The sequence below is a fragment of the Emys orbicularis genome, chromosome 2 (genome assembly GCF_028017835.1).
Source record: "Emys orbicularis isolate rEmyOrb1 chromosome 2, rEmyOrb1.hap1, whole genome shotgun sequence".
Lineage (NCBI taxonomy): Eukaryota > Metazoa > Chordata > Testudines > Emydidae > Emys > Emys orbicularis.
In genome coordinates, this window is record NC_088684.1 from 102,709,052 (window position 1) to 102,734,601 (window position 25,550).

Here is a 25,550-nt window from a genome sequence, read left to right on the forward strand (position 1 = left end):
TGTAGGAACAAGGAAGGTAGACCATCTCTACAGAATGGGTGACTATCCGATTCCTGGAAAGCAGTGACTCTGAAAAAGATTTAGGGGACACAGTAGATAAGCAACTCAACATGAGTGGAGTACTGCAAATCTGTGGATATCTGCTTTATATCCGCATCCGTGGACCATGTTTGCAGATCGGATGCAGACACACATTTTGTATCCATGCAGGACTCTAAACATGAGCTCCTCGTGCAATGGAATGGCAAAAAGGGCTAATGCAGTCCTTGGATGTATGAAAATTAGTGATTAGTAGGGAGGTGGATTTACCACTATATATGGAATTGGTGAGACTGATACTGGATACTGCATACACTTCTGGTGTTCACAATTTAAAAAGGATGTTAAAAATTGGAGAGGGTGCAGAAAAGAGCCTGAAATTATTTGAAGGCTAGAGAAAATGCCATACAGTAAGACTTAAGGAAGTCAAGCTGTTTATCAAAAAGAAGACTGAGAAGCAACTTGATTACAGTATACACCTTTAGTTTGGGTACTAAAGGGCTCTTTAATCTAATGGAGACAGGCATAACAAGAGCCAAAGGTTAGAAGCAGAACAAATTCAAATTAGAAATAAGGCAGACATTTTTAATAGTGAAGGTGATTAACTATTGAAACCCAAGAGATTGGGGGGGGGGTGTGTGGTCTCCAGCAAGACCTTTCTGGAAGGTATGCTTTAATCAAATGCTGAGCTCAATGCTGGGGTAACTGGGTGAAATTCTATGGCTTGGATTAGACAGAAAATCAGACAAGATGATCTAATGGTCCTGTCTGATCTCAAGGGCTATGAAAGCTCCTCATGGTTGCTGAATTCCATATGTGGGCAGGAGTGTACGATTTAGGGCAGCATTGGGAGACAGGGAGGTACCGGGGAAAAATATTTTCAGAGTGGAACTGGCATGGGAGTAGAGTTGCCAACCCTCCAGGATTGTCCAGGAGTCCCTAGGAATGAAAGATTCATCTTTTAATTAAAGATTGTCATGTGATGAAACCACCAGGAATACGTTCAACCAAAACTGGCAACCCTACACTGTGAGGATTTTAGAGGCAGAAAAGAGAGCATGTCCCTCTCATCACTGAGACTCCAGTGTTTGTGAGTACATTTTATACCCTTCTCCCCTCAGATGTTCAAAGTGCACTGCAGCTGCATGTGTATGTTTCAGGGGCAACTTCTCACTGAATTTGAAGATCAGAAGACAATAGCCAAACACTGCAGGGATGCCAGCCCACTTGATTTCTGGGTGAGTCTCACACTGTATGATTTTTCTTAAAGCCCCAACTCTTGCAGACAAGGGATTATGGGGATACTGTTTTCATTATTTTTTTTAATTTAAGTTTCTAATTGTCAGGGCTGTGGAGAAAAACTGGAGCACCTGCACCCCTTAAAGGCTCTCAGACCCCAGCTGGCAAAGAAAAAGAGCCCAACATTGCTGGATAAAAACAAAAAACTCCTTGTTTTTAAGCCACTTCTGATGGGGAGGGGAAGAGGGCCTCACTCAGGCTAATGTGTGGCAATACCAACCCTCAGGGATTTTGTCCTGGAGTCTCCAGTAATTAAAGATTAATCTTTAAAGATTATGTTCTGTGAGGAAACTCCAGCAATAGGTCCAACCCAAACTGGCTACCCTAGTGTCATGATTTCCAGAGCCTGCCTCAAAGGGGAGCGAAGGAAGGGTAACGTGTGTGTGTATGCTGCCACTCCCTGGCTCCAGCTCCCATTCTGCAGGCGCGGGGCCTTAGGTCCTCCGTCCCTACCCCGCCACCCAGCAGCTGCCGCTTTGCGATTAGAACTCCGCTCCGCTCTCAGAATTCCACAGTACCCGGATGTCACAGAGGCAACGCCATCCGTCATCGTTCACCTTTCCCTCCCTCCGCTAGCGAGTGCACGCGCATAACCCCCTCTGATTACCATGGGTAGGGCGCATGCGCCGCCGCCCTTCACTAGAATCACTTTTCTTTCCCTCGCGACCTCAGACCTTTTGCGTTCGCGCGGGTAAAGCGCAAGCGCCTTTGCCGTGCGCATTTCCCTCCCTCCCCACGCTCGCCGTTCACGCGCGTGCGTGTTTCACTTGTCTCACGCATCTCCATACAGTGCCTCAATCTCTGTGTATAGGGCCGGTACGTTCTTTCCTCGCCTGCCCCACCCTTCCAACTGCCTCTTCCTCCGCCACCGCCGTTGCAGTGTGGTGGGGAGTGAGTGCGCGCGCACGCGCGTGCGGGGGGAGGGGGCAGCCATGCCGAGGGGGCGGCCTTCCAAACCCAGCAGGGAGGACAGCAAGGCCGGTGCCGAGTCAGGTAACTAGCGCGGCCGGACAGGCTCGATACGCGCCCTGGGGTTCGAGACTGGGCCCCTAGGGGTGGCGAAAAGCCTCCGCCGGCAACCGCATATAGTCCCCGGATATGGGGGGGAGGGAGGCCGGGTCTATTGTGTGTGGGGGGAGGGGGAGCTAGGCCCTGCGGAATGATACTGAGCGGGCAGATCCCGGGCCGGCGGCCCTGCGCTGTTCCTGCCTAGTTCAGTAGCAGCGGCGCGGCCGCCGCATCCAGCCGGGAGTCAGCGCGCCTGGAAGCGGGGACGACGTGTGTTCCCTTCCCGGGGCCCGTTTATATTCGCTCGCAGGGGGGAGGGGTAGCTTCTGGACGGCTTTTAAACGGGGCGGGGGTGCCGCCGCCGCGCCCGAATACGAGAGCGAGAGGAGGCGTGTAGCCTCCCCGGCGGGTGCGTGTTTCGATGGTGCCCGGGCCCTGCGGCGCCCGGCTGGGCGGCGAGCGGAGCAGGAGCCTGATCGGGGATAGCTTGGAGATGAGGCTCTCTTCCCCCACCCCCGCAAACTGAACAAATACAGGCTTGAAATATACCACCTAGCTAGCTATCGACAGAGGCAGCCGTACAATGCGGGCTTAGAACTCGGGCTCTTCTTGCAAGGAATAACTTTTAAGAGAGTTTTAAAACAGTCATTCCACGTGTGTTGCACATAAGGAAACAATCAATATAAGAGCCACACGGTTCTGCCTAAAAGCATTTTTACCTGCTGTTGTTATTTCTAGCCCTTTATAATTATTGATCGTTGAACTAGACCACACCAGATTTTTTTTTTCAGGTAGTTGGCTTTGTGCATTCGATAGCACTTTTTATAGTCAATGTCCCTGTTTTCTCTTCTCTTGTGTGGTCAATTTTCCCTTTTAATCTGGGTCTTTCTCTCAGAAACCAGAGAGGGAAAGCATGATCATAACACCCAAAAAGCTAGCACAGATGCTCAGGTAGGTCTGTGCCTCTGATTACCTTCAACTCACTTTCAAGGTGATGGATTAGATTTCAGGCACCTGTAAGTAACCGCATAAGAGTCCGTCCCATAGAGTAGGGAATTCATCCTTTGATGTACAGACATTCAACAGCACTCTTTCTCTTATCCAGCAACTGATTTTTTCCCCCTTTCTCTCAGGAGGTGGGCTAAACGTTTATTCTTTTGCAGGATAAATACTCCCTAACCTTGAATTAATTTTTTAAACTTCTTTAAAAGTTCTTAAGCCTACAATTAAAGATTTTATTATATTTTTGTTAGAGATTTAAAAATCTCTGTTTTTGAAAATATTATTTAATATTGATTTTTTTTAAAAAGAGGCACGGATAAAATTTTGCAGTAGTGTCTTAGGTCCTGATCCTGCAAAGACTTAAACTGCATGTATAAGGACTCTCCTACACCAGGGACTTCCACGGTACTTGAATCTTTCCCTCTCCCCCCTTCCTAAATAAAACTCTTATCTTAGTTGAAATATTACATTTTTGTATTGTTCATTATGCAGGCTTAAAAATAAAATAAATTGCAATATTTGGTAATAGAGGGTGAGCATGTATCATGTGTTCTTTCCACCCAGAGTTCAAATGCATATTATGATGATGAAAGTTGAGTATAAAAAATTTCTGTAGCAGTTGAATGATTACTTAACTAATATGAGAATTGGTGGTGGTTTAGGTTTTTTTGGGCAAGGAAATGCTATAAGAAGTATAATTCATATAGCATACCCTTTATGTTTGTACTGGAGTTAGTTAATTGGAATAATTTATCAGAACTATGGGTCTGGTTCTGCAAATGCTTACACGTGTAACTTTGCATGAGTAGTCACATTGAGCTAAATGGAACTACTTATATGGAAAAATTAAATGCACTTTTGCAGATTTGGTTCCCAACTTCCATTTCTGCAAGGCAGAATCTATGTGGTGCTCCTTGCAGGATTGGGACTTATGCTTGCAGGAAAAAACAGTGATGATATGCTGTGAAACAGGAGATATGTACTAAAGAATGTTATGCTCAGTATAGAAAAATCAAACAATGTGATTGCCACAAGTTTCAGCCTGAAAACATTTTTAAGACCTTTTTTTCTAAAGAGATGATTTCTACTGTTTTTAAACTAAGTAATGCAAGAATAAAAAATGACACCCAAACAGTTTTGATTTTAATACAGATCAGCAGTCAATTTTGTAACAATTGCTTTTGGTGTTTTCAAAACAGAGCATTTATCTCTCTGTGTTTTCTGTGCATGTTCAGTAATAGCTTTTATATGGATTTGTATGAGTTTCAGTGCATGTACTTTATACACTTAAAATGTATACACAAGGTTTTTGAATAATGGTAACATAAATGGGTAAAAATGTTATATCAAGCTTATGATGCAAGCTGACCAAAACAAAGACATTACTTAGGTATAACGTGATGTGCTGAGGACAGTTAACTACAGGTTGTTGTTTATAGTTTATTTAAAAAACAAACAAACAAACTATATACCAATATTCCTCAAGAAAAAGTTGTAACTGAAACTTAGCATTTTTAAAGTGTAAATTAAGCCCGGATGCTGGTTATTAGCCGAGCTAATTGTTGGTTATTAGCAATTTTTTTGTCAAGAACCCATCCCATAGACTTTAATGTTAATTGGATTCATATATTAGCAACTGTCACACTGCTTATTGACAAGTTTTTGATAACCTAGCGACCCCGCTCCCTGTGGAAAACCTTGGCTACAGGTTTGTGGGGCTGCAGGCAGGGAAGGAAGCACTGGGCTGTGCCAAGCCTGAGCCCCTGGTGCTAGGGTAGGCTGCAACTCGGAGAGTGTAGGGAGAGGTACTGTGCAACTCCGAAGGCGCTCAGTACTACCTTCTCTGCTGCTGTCCGTCCTTCAGCACCAAGACTTCAGCAGGAGTTCCCAATTACCTTCTGCATGAGTGGCAGGTCCCTGGCTGAGGGGCTTTCCCCCTTGGCTGTTTCAGGCCTGGGCCTTTTGTTTGTTGGCAGCTTTCAGATAATAGCAAACTTTTGCTTGGCACCAGTAAGTTGCTAGTAAGTGGCATCTACTGTATAACTGAATGAAGTATGGAATAACTGGCAGATTTATGCAGAGAAAAGGCAATTAACTAGAGCTTGTTAGAAAAATTGTGACAAAATATTTTTTCAATGGAATTTGATTACTGGAATGCCTTGCCTAACTCGAATTTTGCGTAAGTCGGAAAAATATACCCAATCATTACACACAAAAAAACCCCAACCAAAACTATTTCTAGCTTACAGAACTTTTCCGTAAGTGCGGATTTGCGTAAGTCGGTTTTGCGTAACCCTGGGGGGCGTCTGTAGTTGAAATTGGTTTGATTTTGATGGGACTCAGACAGAAACCAGGTTTGATTTCAGTGAAGCTCTGAAAGAACCCAAGGAGGTTTGCAGCCAACTTGTCTGCATGGCTCCTAAGAAGCCTGAGCTTTCGGAGTCTGCAGCTCTAGTGCAACCTGCAAGCAGATATCCCAGGGACCTCGGGGCTTCTGGAGTATGTCTGACACCTGCGGCTGGCCCAGGCCAGCTGACTTGGGCTTCCGTGGCAGGGGCTGCAGTGTTGTTTAATTGTGGTGTAGATGTTTGAGCTCAGGCTGCAGCCTGAGTTCTGGGACCCTCCCACCTTGTAGGGTCCTAGAGCCCAGGCTTTTGCCTGAGCCCAAATGTCTACATTGTAATTAAACAAGCCCTTATCCCGAGTCAGCTGGCATGGGCCAGCCATGGATTTTTAATTGCCGTATAGTTATACACCTAGAGTCCAAGGCTCCAAGGAATCAGGGAGCTATGGGAGTCCCAGCTCTTTGGCTCCTTAGAGGCCTATAAGGTGGTCAGAACTGAGAGCCTGGAAGCCTGGTCTGAGCTGGCACCCCTAGGGCTTACAGGCTCACAGTTCCTTGTTAGCCTCAGAGGTTCATGGGGGCACCAGATTCCAAGCTCTTAAGCTGTTTCCACTGTCTCTTTCAGCCTACCAGGTAGAATTTTGTTTAGAAAATATTTAAAAAAAAAAAATCTGATTTTTTTTTCAAAATAAAGGGCTTTTGTTTCGTAGAGATTTTTGAAATTTTTTGTTTTATTTCCAAATTGGATTTTTCTTTAATCTCAAAATGCTCTGCAGAACAGAATTGCTGTTCTCGGCCCAGCTCTACAAGTAACGAATCCATATTTTGATGTTGAGGCTGATTTGTACAGAAGAAACTGAACAGTATATGTTATGATTCAGAACAACTATGCTTTTGATGTGCCTCCTTCATTGATCGCAAATAAACATCGCAAACAGCAGATAGCGTTAGTTTTCCTGAAATTGGGACTGTGTGTTCGTTACAGGCTAAGGGTATGATTTCCCCTTGGTTGAGTACACATCCTCGTGCTAGTTCTCATCAGTTGTAGTGATAGGTTGGGCTTTTCCCTGACCTACTTCCCTGCTAGGCTGTGGCATCTCCAGGGAGAGCAATATGCTTGACTGGCTCTAATCCAAAAGAAGGACCTGGGAAAAGGTGCCTGCGTTTAGAGCCCTATAGCGGGGCTGGGATCTCAAGGCTACCGCAGGACCTGCTGCCATAATAGCAGGCGCAAGTAAAATGTACTTCGTTGCGGGTCGGATTGGGTGGGCAAAAAAAACAGATTGCGGTAATTTGCAGGAAAATACTAAATCTTTCTCATAAACAGAATTTCATTAATGTAAAGCAAATTTTTCTTTTTAAATAAAGGTTTTAATACTTAAATTTAAGAGACGAATAGAAAGAGATTTGATGTCTATTATAATAGGAGCTAAAGGATTTTTTTTTACATGATACAAGCAAGATTTGTTTTATTTTTTAATGGTAAAAATTGCATCTGAATTCTGTTTGTTTATAATATTAACCAACTTTTATTTTTTTAGTAGTATGGGGGAATCTGTCTCTTGTGGGATTTGCCAGATCTAAGTTTTTTGTGGGTGGGAGTGGTATAAAAATGCAAGAAACAATATGGGAGTGGGTATTGCGGGATGGGAAGCAGGATTAAAAAAATAGTTCCACGCAGGGCTCTACCTGCATTCTCCCACTTTGCCAGCTAGGAAGGGGAAAATAAGGAGAAGCTGAGGGCCAACAATGAGTTACATACCCTTGACTCTTTGTCCTAGTTCATATGTCAGAATGAAGAGTGCAGCATAGTTGGCCGCTTCTGATGTACTCTGTAAATTGTGTTTTAACTCACCTTGAACAAAGTGTATCATTTGTGGAAGCAGAGATATTCTCCGACACGTTATACATTTTAGTATGTTAACTACAGTAAAACCTCATTTCACAAGGATCTCTTGGGTTGGAGGAGATGGAAATGCCTGAAATTTCTTATAAAAAAAAAAAGTGTAATAACTTTCACTGATACGTACTGGATTATATACAGACATTTTGAATTAAAGAATTTCTTAAATTAAGGCGTCTGTCATTTTGTAGAGCTTTTATTTAAAAGAAACAATTTTGTCGTGTAATGAATGCAGGAGTAAATTGCTTTGAAATTGAATAAGTGTCACATTTACTAGTCAGAGTTAGATACAAAATAGAAGGAAAGAGGTCTCAGCTATGATGTTCTCTGCAAAATCTTGGAAGGCTGTTGGGAGCTCTTCCAGGTTGCCGCCCCTAGACCTTGTGCAGGAGTTCCATAAGCCTCTGGCTCATAGTTATGTGGTAAACATGAAGCTTCATCCCCTGTTTTTTTTCTTTTTCTTTTTTCTGGAAGGAGAGAGTGTTTACATCATTTCCTAATGCTTGGAGATTACTCACCTATAGGCTTGGCAGGATTTGAATTACATTAATAGTTGTCAGTAAATGTTAATTTCACCTGACACAGAAATTGACAGAAACAAAATCCATTAATAGCAGTCAGAGAGCTCATCTGCTGCTGCACCTTAGCACCTACAGAAATTGGCTATCCTGGGCCCTTGGCCACTCGAGGAAGCCCCTGCAACACCGTTGTCTCCGGCCTCCTGGCTGCACAGGGAGCTCTCTGCAGCCGTGCCATTGCAGCCTTCCTGACATGTTTACAGGTCGGGAGTGCAGGGGCCATCCCCTGCGGCTTGGGGCTCATGGTTCTTGTTGTGGTCCCAGCTGGGGGGGGGGGGGGGGGTCTCAGCTCCACCCAGCAAGCACAGCCTTCCCGGCACATAGCACCTGCTGGGATCACGGATCTCTGGCCCCACAGTGAGCTCCTTGTGCTCCACTGTCATTAGCCCGCAGCCACGCAGGCAGTCCCCTGCAGCCTTGCTGTGAAACTGAAAATTGAAATTGCTAAAGTATCAAAGTTAAAGATAAAAATCAATATCTGTCAACATTCTAAAAAAAAGAATTCTGCGAAGCCTGGTCCTATGAAATGGGGGGGTGCATGTCCATACTTTACCATGTCCTTGAGACTCCTGTTTGCTTCACGCGTAGGGGGGAAGAAGATGCTGTCTCTACTGCGTTACTCTATCTCCAGCCTCATTTTTTTTGGGTCTTCCTCTATAAATAGGTTCCCCCTCCCTTCTACTATACTTAGCTTTCCCTAAACAACTGCAGCATGATTCATTGCTGCCTGCAATCTCTGAATAGCAGAAGAGAAACTGACAAGACACTTGTTTGTTTCACTTTGCTGAGTAAATGCTATAATTAAAACAAGAGGTATTGAAGCTGTCTGCATTTTGGGAAAGGATTTTTTGGATCAGTTTACATTGTATATACATTAAAAAGATTATATTTACAGAGATTTAGGCTAGAAACTTTTTTTAAATAGAAGCTTAAATTCTACAAAAATTGGTTGGTTGGGGGTGGTGCCAGTAAAAACTAGACAAAACTAGTGATATTTTTTTCTAGTTCAGGCAGCAGTTTCTTAGTTTCAAAAGAAACTGAAGGTCTGATTCTATGAGGTGGTGAGGGTCCTCAACTCACACGATTACATCTGAATAATACAGTAGCTATTGAAAAGAGCAGTTACTTAATTTATAGTATCTGTGGTTCTCTGAGATATAGATCCCTGTGATGTTCCAAGCTACTGTGCTGGGGTGCCACATTTTCACTATTAGTGTCCCTAGGACTTCAAGAGCAGAGCCACCCTAACTGTCACTCAGTTCCTTCTCTACCCAGAATCCAAGATATATAAGATTCTAAGCTGTAGGGAAAGAGGGAGAGTCATAGGATCCATGTATTCAGGCATCTCAAAGAGCCACAGTTACTATAAAGTACCGTAAGTAACCGCTCTTTCTTCTTTGAATACTGCACATGTGGATCCCACTCATAATTACCGTAAATAGAGTTGGGATCCAGGAGTTATTCCAAAACAGACATTTGATCTAGCAGCATTCACTAACTCGTAATGTTTTGTAAACATATGAGCTTGAAGACATTATTAAAGGCACAAGAGCAAACTATCCCACTGCGTAGGAAAGATAGGAAGTATTGCAACAGACCACCTTCGCTTAACCAGGAGATCTTCAATGATCTGAAACTCAAAAAAGAATCCTACAAAAAGTAGAAACTAGGTCAAATTACGAAGGATGAATATAAACAAATAACACAAGTATGTAGGCACAACATTAGAAAAGCTAAGGCACAAAACGAGATTACACTAGCTAGAGACTTAATGGGTAACAAGAAAACATTCTACGAATATATTGGAAGCAAGAGGAAAACCCAGGACAGGGTAGGTCTGTTACTCAAGGAGAGGGGGAAAACAATAACAGAAAATGTGGAAATGGCACAAGTGCTAAATTACTTTTGTTTTTGTTTTCACCAAAAAGTTTAGTAGCAATTGGACATCTACCCTAATGAATGCCAGTGAAAATGAGGTAGGCTCAGAGGCTAAAATAGGGAAAGAACAAGTTAAAAATTACTTAGAACAAGTTAGAATAGTCAAGCAGCTGACTGAGGAGATATCTAAGCCATTAACGATTATCTTTGAAAAGTCGTGGAAGATGAGTGAGATTCCAAAGGACTGGAAAAGGGCAAATATAATGCCCATCTATAAAAAGGGGAATAAGGAGAACCTGGGGAATTACAGACTAGTCAGCCCCCCGCACTGGGCGGGTGCAGCAGGGCAAGCCGCTGGCGCCCCAATCCCACTATGCCCCTGCCTTAACCAAGCTTCACAATCATCATTGGTGTGTACAGTATTAAATTGTTTAAAATTCTTTAAAACTTATACGATATATGTATATAATGTCTTTTGTCTGGCAAAAAAAAAAATTTCCCTGGAACATAACCACCCCTATTTACATTAATTCTTATGGGGAAATTGGATTTGCTTGATATCTTTTTGCTTAAAGTTGCATTTTTCGGGAACATAACCACAACATTAAGTGAGGAGATACTGTATTAGCAGGAGTGTTGTAAGCAACACATAAGGTAATTCGTCTGCTCTACTTCACTCTGATTAGGCCTTAGCTGGGGTATTGTGTCCAGTTCTGGGTGCCACATTTCCGGAAAGGTGTGGACCAATTGGAGAAAGTCCAGTGAAGAGCAACAAACATGATTAAAGGTCGCGAAAACATAACCTATGAGGGAAGATTGGTTTTGTTTAGTCTGGAGAAGAGAAGATTGAGAGGGGACATAACAGTTTTCAAGTACATAAAAGGTTGTTGCAAGGAGGAGGGAGAAAAATTGTTCTTGTTAACCTCTGAGGCTAGGACGAGAAACAATAGGCTTAAATTGCAGCAAGAGCTGTTTAGCTTGGACATTAGGAAAAACTTCCTTACTGTCAGGGTGGTTAAGCACTAGAATAAATTGCCTAGCAAGGTTCTAGAATTTCTGTTGTTGGAGATTTTTAAGAGCGGGTTAGACAAACACTTGTCAGGGATGGTCTAGATAATACTTAGTCCCACTTTAGTGCAGGGGACTGGACTAGAAGACTTCTCGAGGTCCCTTCCAGTCCTATGATTCTGTGAAGTCCCCATGCAAATCTCCAGTATGGGCGCTTGGCTTAGACATGCCAGTGATGTCACTTGTGCTCTGGTAGAATGAGACTGGGCGTTTGAAGTCGGATTAATTTTATTAATACTATATGCAGTCCCAATACCCATTTTGAAAGTCTGAGATGAAATAGCCATTCCCTAATAGTTATTACCATAAGCAATAAAAAAAAATCTTGACGTCTTAAGAAAATACTTAGTTTTATCCAGATAGTATAACAACAATCTTTTAATATCCGAAGTGTGAGTGACTGAGATGTGGGTGGTCAGGCCTAGTGGTTGGCGCAGGAGTCAATAGCTAGAAATCAGAATCAAGGGTGAGAGCCAGAGTCAGAAGTCAGAAATTGGAGCTGATGGTCAGAACCAGGTTACCTTGAGTGAGAAAAGGCAGGAGCAGAGCTGTGAATCAGCAGGTGCTGGAGGTATTGCAGCATGGATGAATGCTTTGAGCAGCTGCCAGAGTGCTGCTACTGTTGGGCTTGTCTGCTGACTCATTGAACCAATCAGGCAGCTGCACTTGCTAGGTTGCCCGGAGCCTGGCTCTGCTGCAGGCCCTGAATCCTGAGAGTATTCCCCGCCTCTCCCCCCCCCGGGCACCAACTAGGAGCCTAGTTTACCGGGATACTCTTGCAATAGGTCCAGGGCATGGATATTCTCTACTGGTTCCCAAGACTGCTTGTCCGGTCCATAGCCTTCCTAGTATACCAAGAACTGGAGTCTTCCCCTAATTTGCCAAGTGTCAAGGATTTGATGGGCCAACTGGATTGTTATGGGTGGCAGGTTGGAGTTGTTTGGATATGGGTACTCAGTGTCAGCTTTAAAAGTGAGCTGTGAAAGATGGGATGGATCCTCAAGGACTTGCGTAGAACTGAGTTCACCGGTTATAAAATCTTGAAGGGGCCCAGTATTGATACTCTAGTTTGGTGGCTCTATCTATGGTTCCGGGCAGAAAACCGCACCTTGTCCCCTATGGCCAGATTGGGAGCAGTCTGACTATCTTGGTTTGTATTGTGTTTATAGCTTTGGCAGAGTGCAAATGTTCCTTGAGCTCCTCGTGCACCTGGTGTACGTAGGAGGCTAAATCTGTGGCAGCTGGTAATGGGGAACTCATGCGCAGATCTGGGTGGAAATGGAGGTGAAGAGCTTTCAAATAAATGGGCTATGCTGGGTCAAAGTGTGGATTGCATTATTATATGTGAATTTGGCATAGCACAGCCACAGCAGAGGAAGCTAGTTATCCTGCTGGTAATTCTAAAAGTAGCGAAGATAGTGCTCCAAGATTTGATTGACCCTTTCTGTTTGCTTGTTTGCTCATTAATGTGTAGGTGATAGGTGGGCTTGATGCCCAGGAGGCTGAGAAATTCCCACCAGTTTTGAGAGATGAACTGGGGACCTCGGTTCAATTCAATGCCTGTCACTGAAAGTAGAAGATATTTTCCTGGAAGAGTTGAGCCATCTCCCATGCAGTAGAAACAGTACAGGGTGCCGTCTTTATTAGGAGGTTGATAACAACCAGGATTGCTGTGTGTCCCTGGGAGTGTAGCACTTATTCAGTGAGGCCCTTGATATAGTAGACCTAGGCTATAGTAGACCTAGGCATGGGCAGAATCTGGAGGAGACCTCAGGGTTTTGATTGTGGGATATTGGTATGGGTGCAGAGGTTAGAGGATCTTTATATGATCCTTGATGTAAACTCATAGACCTGGCCACCAGAAACTCCTGGAGATTAGATTCCAAGTCTTGAATTGGCCAAAATGGCCCTGAAGCAATTAATCGTGGTATAGTGTCAATACCTGAAGCCTAAGTTGTCCCTCTGGAACATAAATAAGAACCCTTGTGATAGGAGGCCATTCTCGCATTGGAACTTGGAGTCGGTTCAGATACCCACATTGTTTAGGATCTGGTGGATCTGAGCTGCAAATGGGTTGTCGGGGAACATGGAACAAATGGAGGGCAACAGATTGTTGTCAGTTGTCCTGATGATGACATTGGACTTCTTGAGCATGGTGGCAGAGGGCTCTTTGCCAACTTCGAGATAATCATCTGTTTCCCATTTTTTGTCTCCAGGCAATAGGTTACAAGAAAGTTGAAGTGAGCAAAGAAGAGGGACCAGTGGGTCTGGCATTGGTTAAGGCATAAAGTAATCCATTAGGTATTGCAGGTTCTTCTGGTCCCTTGGGACTTGGACCAAGAATTGGACTCCTTATAGGAGATAGCACTACTCCTTGAAAGCTGCCTTGATCACATGTAGCTCCTTGTCCCAGATATTGTATATTTTCCTGCTGGGGTTAGTTTTTGAGAATAAAAAGGATGGATTGGGGGAGGGGAGGCAGGGGTCGCATGTTGAGATAACATTGCACATGTGGCAAATCGACCTTGATTGTAAATGATTTAGTGGGGTCTGGGTGAATCAGGATGGGTGCTGAGGTAAATGTTTTCTTCAGTTGATCAAAGGGTGATTGAGTCTCTGTGGATCAAGCAAACCAGACTCCCTTTTACAGGAGCACTGTTATGGTTGCAACCAGACCAGACAAACCTTTAATAAATCACCTGTAGAAATTTGCCAATCTTAGGAATCGCTATACCCTGCATATATCCATGAGTGTGGCCTAGTCGTGGGTGCATGGTGAGTCCCTTGAGCGAATCAATAAATCCCAAGAATTTCACTGTGTCCTTATCAATCTTCTATTTCTCGAGCATCATGTAGAGTTAGTTTTGGTGGAGTCTCTCCAAGACAGTGTACACATAATGATTGTGGAGGTCCTGACTTTTGGAGGATGTCCAGGTAAATGATGACAAACTGGTCCAGCATATCCCTAAAGATGTCATTTGTGAATTTCTGGAAGGTCACTGGGGCATTACACAACTCAAATGGCATGACCAAATACTTGAAATACTAGTGCTTTTGTCTATAATTAGATTCACTAAACCAGTAGCAAAAGAGCTTCTGTAGCATAATATTCGTTAACAAGAAGCCAAACACAGTCCCCGTTAGGCATTCCAGCCCTTCGTTCCCATCCAGAAAAATAGGTCTTGTACAGTGAGAGGTTACTGAAAACCCAATTCCCCAGACATTAATTTCTACTAATCCTAAAGGATCAGACACTTACCCCCATGTCAATATATATTTCATCTCACCCAAATATCCAGTTGTCACCCAATCCTTAGTAAACTAAGAATTTATTAATAAAAGAAAAAATTGTTAAAAGATCATACTTGTAAAGTCCTTAGATCAGATTTGTTATAGTGATGGAATAGTTTGGTGGCTAGCAAAAGTCTGGTAACTTCCAAAAGATTGGAAGGTTCTTAGTCCATTGTTCAAAATACTCCTTTTAATTGTAAATCCACAGCCCAGAAAATTGGAGCAGGAATGAGGCAAAATGGAGATGTCTTTTGTATCCGCTACCATCTGCGTGGAAATTTACTGTCCCAAACGAAGCCCACAGCCCCGTGTATGGAAAGTTACTGATGAACTCCAAGGTTACGTGTCCACATTGCATGCCCTTACATGTTTTGCTTGCAGTTTTAGGCGTACTTAGGAAGAGCTGTCTGGAAAGTTGATTCTTCTTAGTAGCCCATCAAGCTTGAATTGCTCCTGGGGGAATTCTGTGCCACTATGCATGCGCAGAATTCATGTCCAGCACAGAATTTTTTTTCTGCACAGAAAATACATTTTGCCCAAGAAGTGCTACAGTTCTGCCTTTTGCCCACCATAGGCCACTGTGGCACCAGAACAGCCAGCAGAAAGCTGCGTTCATCACAACATCCTGCCCGCAGAGCTAGGTTAGGAGGTACGGATATGCGGGGGGCTGGGGGGAGCAGACAGAGTGGGTCACATAGAGCTGCTGGGGGTTCACAGACTGCGGTTCAGAAGGGCTAGTGAGGAGGACAGACTGGGATGGGGGCTCAGGAGCTAGTGGGGTGGCAGCATTGAGCCAGGGATTGAATGGAGGGGGGGGGCCGTTGCAGGGCCACACAGGGGGAGTGGTTGTGCAGGGACACACCTGACTAAATGGGAGAGGCTAGGAGTCAGTCAAGGTCTGCATGGTGGAGGCTCCCCAACTCCCTAACGATCCCCCCTCCTCTTCCCCCCCCCCCGTTCCATAATTCTCCCACTCACACCCAGCAACCCTCCAGGGTCGCTCTCAGGCTCCTTCCCTCTCCCTCAGCTCCTCCATTACCCCTGACTCCCACAAGCCTTTGCACTGCTTCTGAGGGGTGTGGGAAATATGTTTCTGTATTGTAGTTTGTTAATTACTCAAAGTTCTGTGTTCATTTGCCTAGTAAGGAATCTATTTGTCAAAAAAACATTTCCTGATTTTTTTTTTTTTTTTGGTCTGTATTGTTACAGACATACTTGCTGACCGGTATTTTGAAATAAATTACCAAATAATTGAAACTGGCATGATTATATTGTGTTGTTTTGACAAATAAAATATGCAGAATTTTGCAGAATTTTAAAATTGTGTGCAGAATTTTTAATTTTTTGGCACGGATAGTCCATTCACAATGGGCTGGCAAGACTGGATATAAACTACCTTGTGCATGTCACCCCAAGAACAGATACAAATACATAGCCAATATTCATAACTTCAGATACAGTGATGATACATGGATTTAACCAGGATAATCACACTTGACATTATTGTAACTTTTCCATTGACACCTTACATGATACACTTTGTACAAGACTTGTTTCAGTTGTGTAACAGTGGTAATATCAATGATGTAAATCGGGGATTCTGAAACTGGGGGTCATGACCCCTCGGTGTCACAAGGTTATTATATGGGGGGTTGCGAGCTGTCAGCCTCCACCCCCAAACTCCGCTTTGCCTCCAGCATTTATAATAATATTAAATACAAAAAAGGTGTTTTAAATTTATAAGGGGACTTGTACTCATAGTTTTGCTATGTGAAAGGGGTTACCAATACAAAAGTTTTGAGAAACACTGATGTAAATGGTCCTCTCCAATCATATAGCATCACAGTGGTAATGGGTTTGGATTGTAGCTTGATAGTCCACACCAGGCCAGAGGGAGCCATCTGTATTCGCCACAAATATCAGCGGGACCTCTGCTGGGGACATGGAGGGGCAAATGAACTCTTTCTTTAGGTTTTCCTCAAGATAGTTCCAGAGTGCCTGTAGTTTAGGTTCGGAGAAGGAGTACAGTAGAATCTCAGAGTTACGAACTGACCAGTCAACCACACACCTCATTTGGAACCATGCAATCAGGCAGCAGCAGAGACCAAAAAAAATAAAATAAAATAAGCAAATATAGTACTGTATTAAATATCAACTACAAAAAAGCGGGGAAAGTTTAAAAAAAAAAAAAATTTGACAAGGGTAAGGACTCTGCTTCTGTGCTTGTTTCGTTTAAATTAAAATGGTTAAAAGCAGCATTTTTCTTCTGCATAGTAATGTTTGACTTAATACAGCTTTGAATGTTCAGTTGTAAACTTTTGAAAGAACAACCATATTTTGTTCAGAGTTATGAACATTTCAGAATTCTGAACAACCTCCATTCCCGAGGCGTTCGTAACTCTGAGGTTCTATTGTAAATGCACCTGAAGGGAACCTCTGCTCCTGGCTGGAGGTCAATAAGGCAGTCAGAGCTGCGATAAGGTGGTAGAAGGTTCGCTTTTGTTTTGTTGAACATGTCAGCATGGTGTTGATGTTTAACAGGAATCCCGGAGCCATTGGGGAGGTTGTGGGTGTTTCTAGGATCACCTTTGGATACTGTCTTCACACCTCTAAATTATTTTGAGGAGTGAGTAGACTGACAAGGGTTGCTGGTTTTGGGGTGGCTGTCAGGTAAACAGGGTTGTTGGCAAGATGGGGAGTCAAACTGTACTGTGCCTGACTGCCAGCAGTTGCCCAGGTCATGGGCAACAAACCAGGGGATGCCAAGGACAACTGATGAATGCAGTCCACGAATTAACCCAAACTGGAGGACTTCATTGTGACCTCTAAGGATGCCATGTGGTGGGTGACCAGTCCTGATGAAAGGAGTGACCTGTCCATGCAATCTACTAACCTGGGGGAGTCCTTGCGCTGGGTTGGGATATTGTGTGTTTGGGCAAACTCCAGATCCATGAAATTGGTTGAGGTATCCAAGTCCACTAGGGCCTCTAGGTTGGTGTTGGGCATCACAGGGTGCTGGAGCCAGAGAGGGAGATATGTTGGGTGCTGATTGGGCATCATCAGGGTACCGATGGACGAGTGTTGGTGTGGGTCAGTGGGAGAGGGGAAGTGTGCCAGCCCAGCCCGGACCCCTATAAGGGCTGGAGCTTGGCATTTCCTGATCTGGTCATAGATTGGGCATTGGCAGGGCAGTCTGATGCAGAGTCCTGGTTCCCTACGGTGTAGGTATAGCCATGATGCCTGGCATCCATTCTTTTCCACATCAGAGAGATGGGGCCAGAGCGTATTGAGTTGCATGGGCTTTGGTAATGGATGATGGGGGCGCTGGAGCTGAGAGGACCAGCTTTTTTCTGGGTGATGTTTGGTCAGGCAGTTGTCAGTCTTGATGCATAAGTCGAGTCAGGCATTGAGGCCAGAGAAGGATTCGACCTGTGCCAGTTCATCTTTAATTTCACCATTTAAGTTGAGCAGGAAATGATAGTGCTGAGTGTCTACTACCAAGTGTCAGAACTCTACTGCATATTTAGCAACTGGCTGGTGTCCCTGTGGCAACACCCAAAGTGTGGTTTTGGCTGTGCTCTCGCAGCATAAAAGATTACCACCATAACTTGAATGAAGACCTCAAATTGTCCCAAAAGGGGGCTTGATTTTTCCAGGAGCAGAGACTCCCAAACCAGGGCCTCCCCATTAAGTAGGCTGACAGTCCCACTTGGGCTTGGTTAGTGGAGTACGACTGCAGATAGCAGAAATAAGAGCTGATGCTGACTTAGGAACCCACAGATATTGTCATGCTTGCCATTGAACTTGTCAGGTAGGAGAAACTTGGGCTCATGGGGCATGGGAGTTGGCACTAAAGGTGGCACGACTTGAGCTTGCAGGACTGCATTCTATGCCTATAGGGCAGTTACCTGGGCCTGCAAGGTCTGTAGGTGTCTGCTATCTCTGTCAGAAAGATATTGGTGCTGAGGGTCAGAACCGTGTTACCTGGAGTGAATCAAGGCTGGGTGCAAGACAGGGGCAAGGCTGGGAACAAGCACACACAGGAGCTATAACAGCCGTGGACAAATGCTTTGAGAAGCTGCTGCTGGTCTTGAGAGCCAGCCTGCTGGCTTATCTAACCAATCAGTGTAGCCAACCAGGCTGCCTATTGTAAACCAGCTGTCAGTGTTAGGCTACCTGGAGCCTGGCTCTGCTGTGGGCCCTGATTCCTAACACAAAGTGTGAAATAATTTTAGCTGAAGATGAATGAGGTGTTGGAAAGAAAATTGATGAGTTAATAAACTGATACAAAGTTCAACAATACTTTTGGAATAAAGGACGGGTGAGGTCTCATAGTTAATCTCGCCATATGAAAAACCATGTAGGGAGGGTTAATCATTAATGCTTATGAATCAGTTTTCCTATATGCTGAAGTAATTGCCACAAAGTGTGCCACCTTCATCGATAAAAGGTGAATTGGACAGCTTGATAAATGTTCAAAATGGGGTTCCATTAGAGAAGAAAGCACACATTTAAATCCTTTTGTGGGAGCAATCTTTCTTACAGGAGGAAAAACTCAAATCAGGGTCCTTAGAAGTTTGCTCACCAATTGATGAGAGACATTGAACCTCTTTCTGTAGGTGAATGGAATGCTGATATTGTCAGGCAAATGTACTTTAATTGAAGCAATAGCTGGGTCCAAGTGTTTTAAATATAATAAATAACCCAAGATTATTGGATTATACCACTGAGAAGGAATGTGACCCTTCAGTACTGCCCATGATGAAAAGTGCTTCCATTTTGCAGACTATGTAACTTGTAGGCAATTTCTTGCTCTGGAGCAAAATATTCTATACTTCTGAAGAACATTCTTTATCTAATGACGATATCAAGAAGCCATCCAAGCTGTGAGATGTAATTATACTAGATTTGGGTGAAGTACTAAGATGTGGTTCTGCAATATCCTGTTGTTCTGAATTGGGAGCATGCTAAACTGGTGATCGGACAATATCAAGAGATCCATAAACCAACACTGGGAAGGCCTAGTGGGGAGATATCAGTGTAACCTGAGTGTAGAAGGTTGCGCTCACCTTTTGAGTGCCCCCTTGAAGTCTTGGTATGATGTTGCTGTTCTTTTTGGTTCCCAGCATCCCCTGACATTACTGTAGTAGCAAAGAAGGTAATTCTTTAGTTTTCATCCCAAGGTTTGAGAATCAATTTAAAAAAATTAAATCTGGCTTGAGGTGTTCTTGTTGACTCATTCACTTTGTGATCCACTATGTGATTCAATATGAAAAAGGCTAATATTCTAGGGTTTATGACCATGTGTTGTATGTAAGACACAGGAGTTAATTGTTGCACTATATTTGGTACGATTGAGACCTAAGCTGGAGTACTGTGTCCAGTTCTGGGTGCCACACTTTAGGAAAGATGTGGACAAATTGGAGAGAGTCCAGGTTTTTGAAACCTTTACCATTTTTGTAGCTTTCCTCTGATCTGTGAGGAAAGATTAAAAAAATAAAACCTGGCACGTTTAGTCTTGAGAAAAGAAGATTCAGAGGAGACTGGATAACGGCCTTCAAATACATAAGGAGCTGTTAGAAAGTTTTTCCTAATACTGTCCTCTTTAGAACTATAAGCATAGCTGAGCACTGGAGTAGGCTAGCAAGGGGCATTATAGAATCCTAGTCATTGGAGGTTTTTAAGAACAGGTTAGACAAACACTTGTCAAAGATGGTGTAGGTTTACTTGGTCCTTTCTCAGTGCTTGGAGCTGGACTAGATGACATCTCAAGGTCCTTTCCAGCCCTAAATATCTATGATTGTATTACAGAGTTTCAGCTTTGTCAAAATGTAAAGGAAGAGTAAATTTACTAGTATGCATTCATATCCTTTTAGTTACTTGGAACCTCTAGCTAGTCCAAACTGCTTCATAGTGGAATTGAACTAGCAAGAGAATTAAAAATTTTATTAAAGTGAATGTTTAAAATGAAATATACATGAGTTAAGAGGCGAGGTACTGTACATCTGGGGTCAGGCTTGGGTTATGGGGGTTACAGGTATCGTTTGCAAGGATGAGAATATACATACATATCGCATAACCTGCATAGACCCAGATTGGGGTGCAAGGGTTTTTAAAGTGTCAGTGGATAAGTGGGCTCGGGCACCCATGGAATGAATAAGGAGTCCGAGTCAGTATCGGTGTAGCGGATAATTACATGGGTGGGGCGCGTCCCTTGGTCCTTCAGGGAAGGAAGTGGGTTATTTCCCTGGTCGGCGGTCTTGGTTACTCAATGTGGTATTGACGGTGTCCTGTGATGTGTTCCGTATAAATGTCTCTGGACTACCTGATGCTGTCGGACACCATGAGCTGTCTCATGAGCCGGGCGTAGCGTTGACCGACTCCGCACGCTCTCAGAACCGGCTCGTTGTGGGGGTCCCACGAGCCCAGGGCTCCCACGATCAAGGCGTGTATCTGGACTTCGTAGCCCTGGGCTCTCAAGGTCTCGGCCAGCGGGGTGTACTTCGACGTCTTCCGTGCTCGGGCCTCGTGGAGGGCCGGCGACCGGTTTTCAAAAGGCACTGTGACGTCTACGATGAGGACCTTCTTCTTTTTTGCGTCTGTCACGACGATGTCGGGTCGTAGTCTGCTGTCTGTCCCGGGGATGGCGGAGTCGATGGTGATCTTCCCCAGGGACGGCGGGATGGCTTTTACCAGCCTGTTCTGGATGGCATTGTGGCGGTGCCGCCAGGCTCCGGAGTGCTGTTTGCATCCACACAGGACGTGGGGCAGGGTCTCGTTTGCATAGCCGCACTTCCTGCAGCGCTTGTCTCGGTTGCCAGGTGGATGGCTCCGTTGAGGGGAACGCAGTTGAGTCGGGCCCTGTGGACGAACCGCCAGTCGGCGAACCTGGTGAAGCTGCCCCCGGGGAGGAAGTGGTTGCTGGCGTCCCACTTGCTGGACACCTCGAACACCTTGCCCTGGTCCGGCTTCCGCTTGAGGTTCTCGGCATAGTGGCAGCGGATGGTGTCCTTCAGGGTCTTTTCCAGCATAGCTCTGGCGGTCGGGGTGACGATGGTGTGGTCTGGGGTCTTTAAGCGTGGTACCAGTATTCCCAGCTCCCGGCGCTCCTCGCACCACTTCCAGCAGCAGCCGATCCTCTTACCCAGGCATCTCGAGGCGTTGTGGGCGCAGGACCAGAGAGAGGATAGGTCTCCCCCTCTCTCCCAAACTCAGCCTCCAGGAAGCCGCTGAGGTAAGTGGCGATGTCCTGCTCGGAGGGGGCCCTGGCGATGCGTTTCCTGACCACGGCCCGTACGGCTTCCTGCGCGATGCTCCTCACCGTCGGGTCCGGGCATATCAGGAGGCGGAAGGCGTGGGTCATCACCGCCATGTCGCACAGGTCACTCATCCGAAGTACGTTGGCGCCGCCCTGCCTGTGGGAAATGTAAATGATGTCCGTGCTGGCCCTCTGGGGAAGGTAGAGCCACTTCTTCACCAGCTGCCTGATGGTGTTGTCGGCCTTGTTCAGGGGCACCTTGGCTATGGCCGATCCCCTGAGGACAAAGGAGATGCGGGGGATCAGGAAGGTATTGAGGGCGTTGATCTTTTGCCAGGGGGCGAGCAGGGAGGAGTCGATTTGGGCCGTGTCTCGCAGGATCTCCGCGATGGTGTCTTCGGGGGTCTGTCGGATGCGGACTCCTGTGGGTGTGCCGAGGTGTTGGTATACCTCTCCCTCTATGATTGTATTACAGAGCTTCAGCTTTGTCAAAATGTAAAGGAAGAGTAAATTTACTAGTATGCATTCATATCCTTTCAATTACTTGGAACCTCTAGCTAGTCCAAACTGAACTGCTTCATAGTGGAATTGAACTAGCAAGAGAATATTACACTTTTAATCTTCACTAGCTGCCCAGTCCTCTTCTGAGTGAAATTCTTGGTGTTGATTACCATCTGCAAATGGTGGGAGAGGAAGTTGGAGAGCAGAGTGGCCCAGAAGCTGCTGCACTTAACTGCGAGATAGACAGGAGGGCAAGAATAAGCCTGTGAGTAGATGGTTGCGTATTTGGGTGGGGTGTATGTGCATGTAATTGAACGTATTTGTGGATTTGGTTGGTAGGTGAGAGAGGAAGACAAAGTAGGGAGATAAATACAAGTATGTGACTGGTCCTCGGGGAGCATGTGCTTTGGAGGGGTGGGAGAAGTATGAAGAGACTGCTGACTTTACTTATTATTTCTTCGTGAGAATGAAAAAAATTAAAAACAGAATTTTGCCTGCAAAAAGTCTTGTTAGAATAACATTTGGCTTCATTATTGTTTCTGGTTCTAACAGCACTTTGAATCCTCATATTGAATTCTGGAAGTAATTTTAGTACATTTCTATATAAATAACTGTATAATGGTCGATATATGTATGCAGAAAACACTGCTGAATTTTAAAAAATGATTTTGCATAATTTGTTTATCTTATTCTTTTCTCTCCCCTCTCATCCATGTATCTAACTAGAATTTACAAGGACTAGTTGACTAGTGACTGATCTTTGTATGCCACTTGAATAAGTGTGCTATCCCAAGTACAATAAGATAAAAGTCCCTTGTAATTGGAGCTGTGCTGCTAGGTTTTCTAAGAATTTTGACCACTTCAGGAAAGGAAAGAGTTCTTGTTACTGGTAATGTTCACAAGCTACAGAGAATTTCTGCAGCACTGGATGAATCTGTAGGTGAAAGTATGCAATAGGTTTAAATTTATAGAGGCTAGACTTATTTGTCATATCTAGACAGACTCTTTTCCTCCTAGTTATAACACAATTATGTGAAGCAGAAATTAATCAAAGGCTTTTGTTTTCCACTCTTCCTATTACTCTGCATATTTGTTTAGTGCTTATCTCCAGTGCTTCAGCATCATTCTGATGTGGCAAAGCAAGTGCAAAGAGATGAGTCCTTATTTTTCTTCTGGAGATGGTTATGTCTGAGCTCCTTCTGATTTCTCATTGGATTGTATTCACAGTCAAGGTTTTACTGCTGAAAAACCCTGTCCCATAGACTTTTACCATGGCCTCCCTCAGCTGCAACCTTTTCAGAGGATTGTGACTGTTGTGAGGGTCCTGGAATTAAAAATATTTTTTAAAGTAACCAGGACTGTTAGGGCTGCTTTGATTAGGACTAGAACCTTTAAGTGAATCAGTAATGGGTGAGTGTTGACTAGACTGATGTACTGCTCTTGTTGGTTCCTATGTCACAAGAAGTTCTGGCTTCTCTCAATGCCCCTTTACAAGTCCCTTTATTTTACCCCCTCCGCCCAGCCCCACAAAAACAAGGCACGAGGGAGGGAGAAGGAGGAGAAAAAGTCCTAACCTGTTAGATTCTTTCTTGTCTCTTAGCTTAGTGATTGCTTCTCATGTGTTGTCAGCTGCTAGGGACAGGAGAGGATCAGAAGCAGTAGCTTTATTTCATCGGAGAAGGGGAGCTACCACTTCATCCCTCATCCCATGTTTTTGTAACTAGTAATAGCAATTTTTCCTCTTCATTTCTTTGCCATCATTGACACACTTTGTTCTGTTTTGATAGGAAGAGAAGTGGTATATTTACAAAAATCTGGTCCTGAAGAAGGTGTGCTCTAGTAGTACATCATGAGTCAATCTAGTGTTCAGTATGTTGTTTGTAAATAAAGCTTTGAAGGATCTTAAACCAGATGCTTTTTAAAAACTTGCTACTAAGTTTTTTCCATTGAATTTTTCAAAAACAAACAACATAATATTTATAGTCATGTAATGTCTCCCAAAATTTAAATATTTAAATTTCCTTAGAGCTGAGATTTCCATTTTCTGGATAATTTGGTAAAACGATTTTGAAGAACAGCTTACCTACAAAGCAAGATTCAATAATACTCCAACCATTTTCTGCAACAGGATATACAAACCTCAAACTATATTTCAGGGTTTTTCTATCACTTTGAGTTTTCACAGCAAGAAAGGTGAACGGGGTCTTAATTGGATTGGCCTATAAAAAGTGTTACTTCTCTTTTGACTATAAGTGCAAGAACACTCTGATGGATTGCATGTCTCTCAACCATCTTGAACAATCAGTATTGGCTACACAACTCTCAAGGTGTGACTGGTGAAATGGAGAGATTGCAGTGGCCATATTTGGGGGAGAGAAGGGGTGCCATGTATATAAAAATTCAGTAGGGTTGTAATCATGTCTGAGGATTTTACATTTGTGGTTTTTGTTTTTGGTTTATTTTTATTGATGCTTGTTTAGGGAGAGTGAAGGTTCATTGTACAGCCACCTATGTGCACATTTACAAATGGCATTGTACATTCAGGACTACTAACTATACAGTCTAAAATGGTCACCCAAAACCATTTTTTTAAAAGTAAATATGTTCACTATAACAGAGATTGGAGGGGAAATTTTTTCATTTGACAGCTTTTTGCAAGTCTTTTGGTCTGTCCCCTGTTTCTGTGGGCCTTTTATACAGAAGCAAGAAGGGGGAAGGAATCAATTTTAAAAATAAAGGGAAAAGTATGGCCATAAAGCTACAAATTGATAGGGAGATAAAACATTTGGAATGGTGATTAATATCTGGGTCATTTGAAGCAGGAACATACTCCTTCCTGTTCCTGAGATCTTGCAAATCCGGTTCAGTCAGAATCTTGTGAAAGTTTCCATGGGTCTTCGCCACTTCAGAGCACACTTGTTGTTGTTGTTTTTTTTTTTAAATCAAATCTAATTTAAAAATTGAAAATATAACTTTGTACAAAAGTGTTTAATTTTTATTTTGCAGATGGTGTTCTGACACTGAATACAGAGAACAGTAATTGTTCCTACCAAGTACCAAGCTTCCATAAGTGTGAGATCTGTTTGCTATCTTTTTCAAAAGTGACACAGTTCCAGCGCCACATGAGGGATCACGAGAGAAATGACAAGGTATGTATTTCAGTAAATCTAGATACAAATTTAAAAAAAAATGAATACATCAAAAGTTAAATCCAGCATTTTAATAGGTGAGGTTGAAGACACATTTAACTGTGTTCAGTAATGGTGCCGATAGCCAAACTTTGCAGTTTAGTTGGACAAAACTTTTTCACTTCTCCCTCATCACATGTGCAGTCTGTAAGGAATGAAAGAAACCTTGCATTGGATAACATTTCAGATATGA

The 25,550-nt window shown here is 43.8% G+C and overlaps 1 protein-coding gene across 1 annotated transcript in view; it reads left to right on the forward strand.

Annotated features, from left to right (window-relative positions):
* Window positions 1-2,270: 2,270 nt before the first annotated feature.
* The window catches only part of ZNF236 (zinc finger protein 236), a 195,569-nt gene continuing 172,289 nt past the window's right edge, over window positions 2,271-25,550 (forward strand). The window contains exons 1-2 of the mRNA XM_065398160.1: window positions 2,271-2,331; window positions 25,176-25,318. Coding sequence (XP_065254232.1) covers window positions 2,271-2,331; window positions 25,176-25,318 — 204 coding nt within the window. The remainder of the gene's footprint in view (window positions 2,332-25,175; window positions 25,319-25,550) is intronic.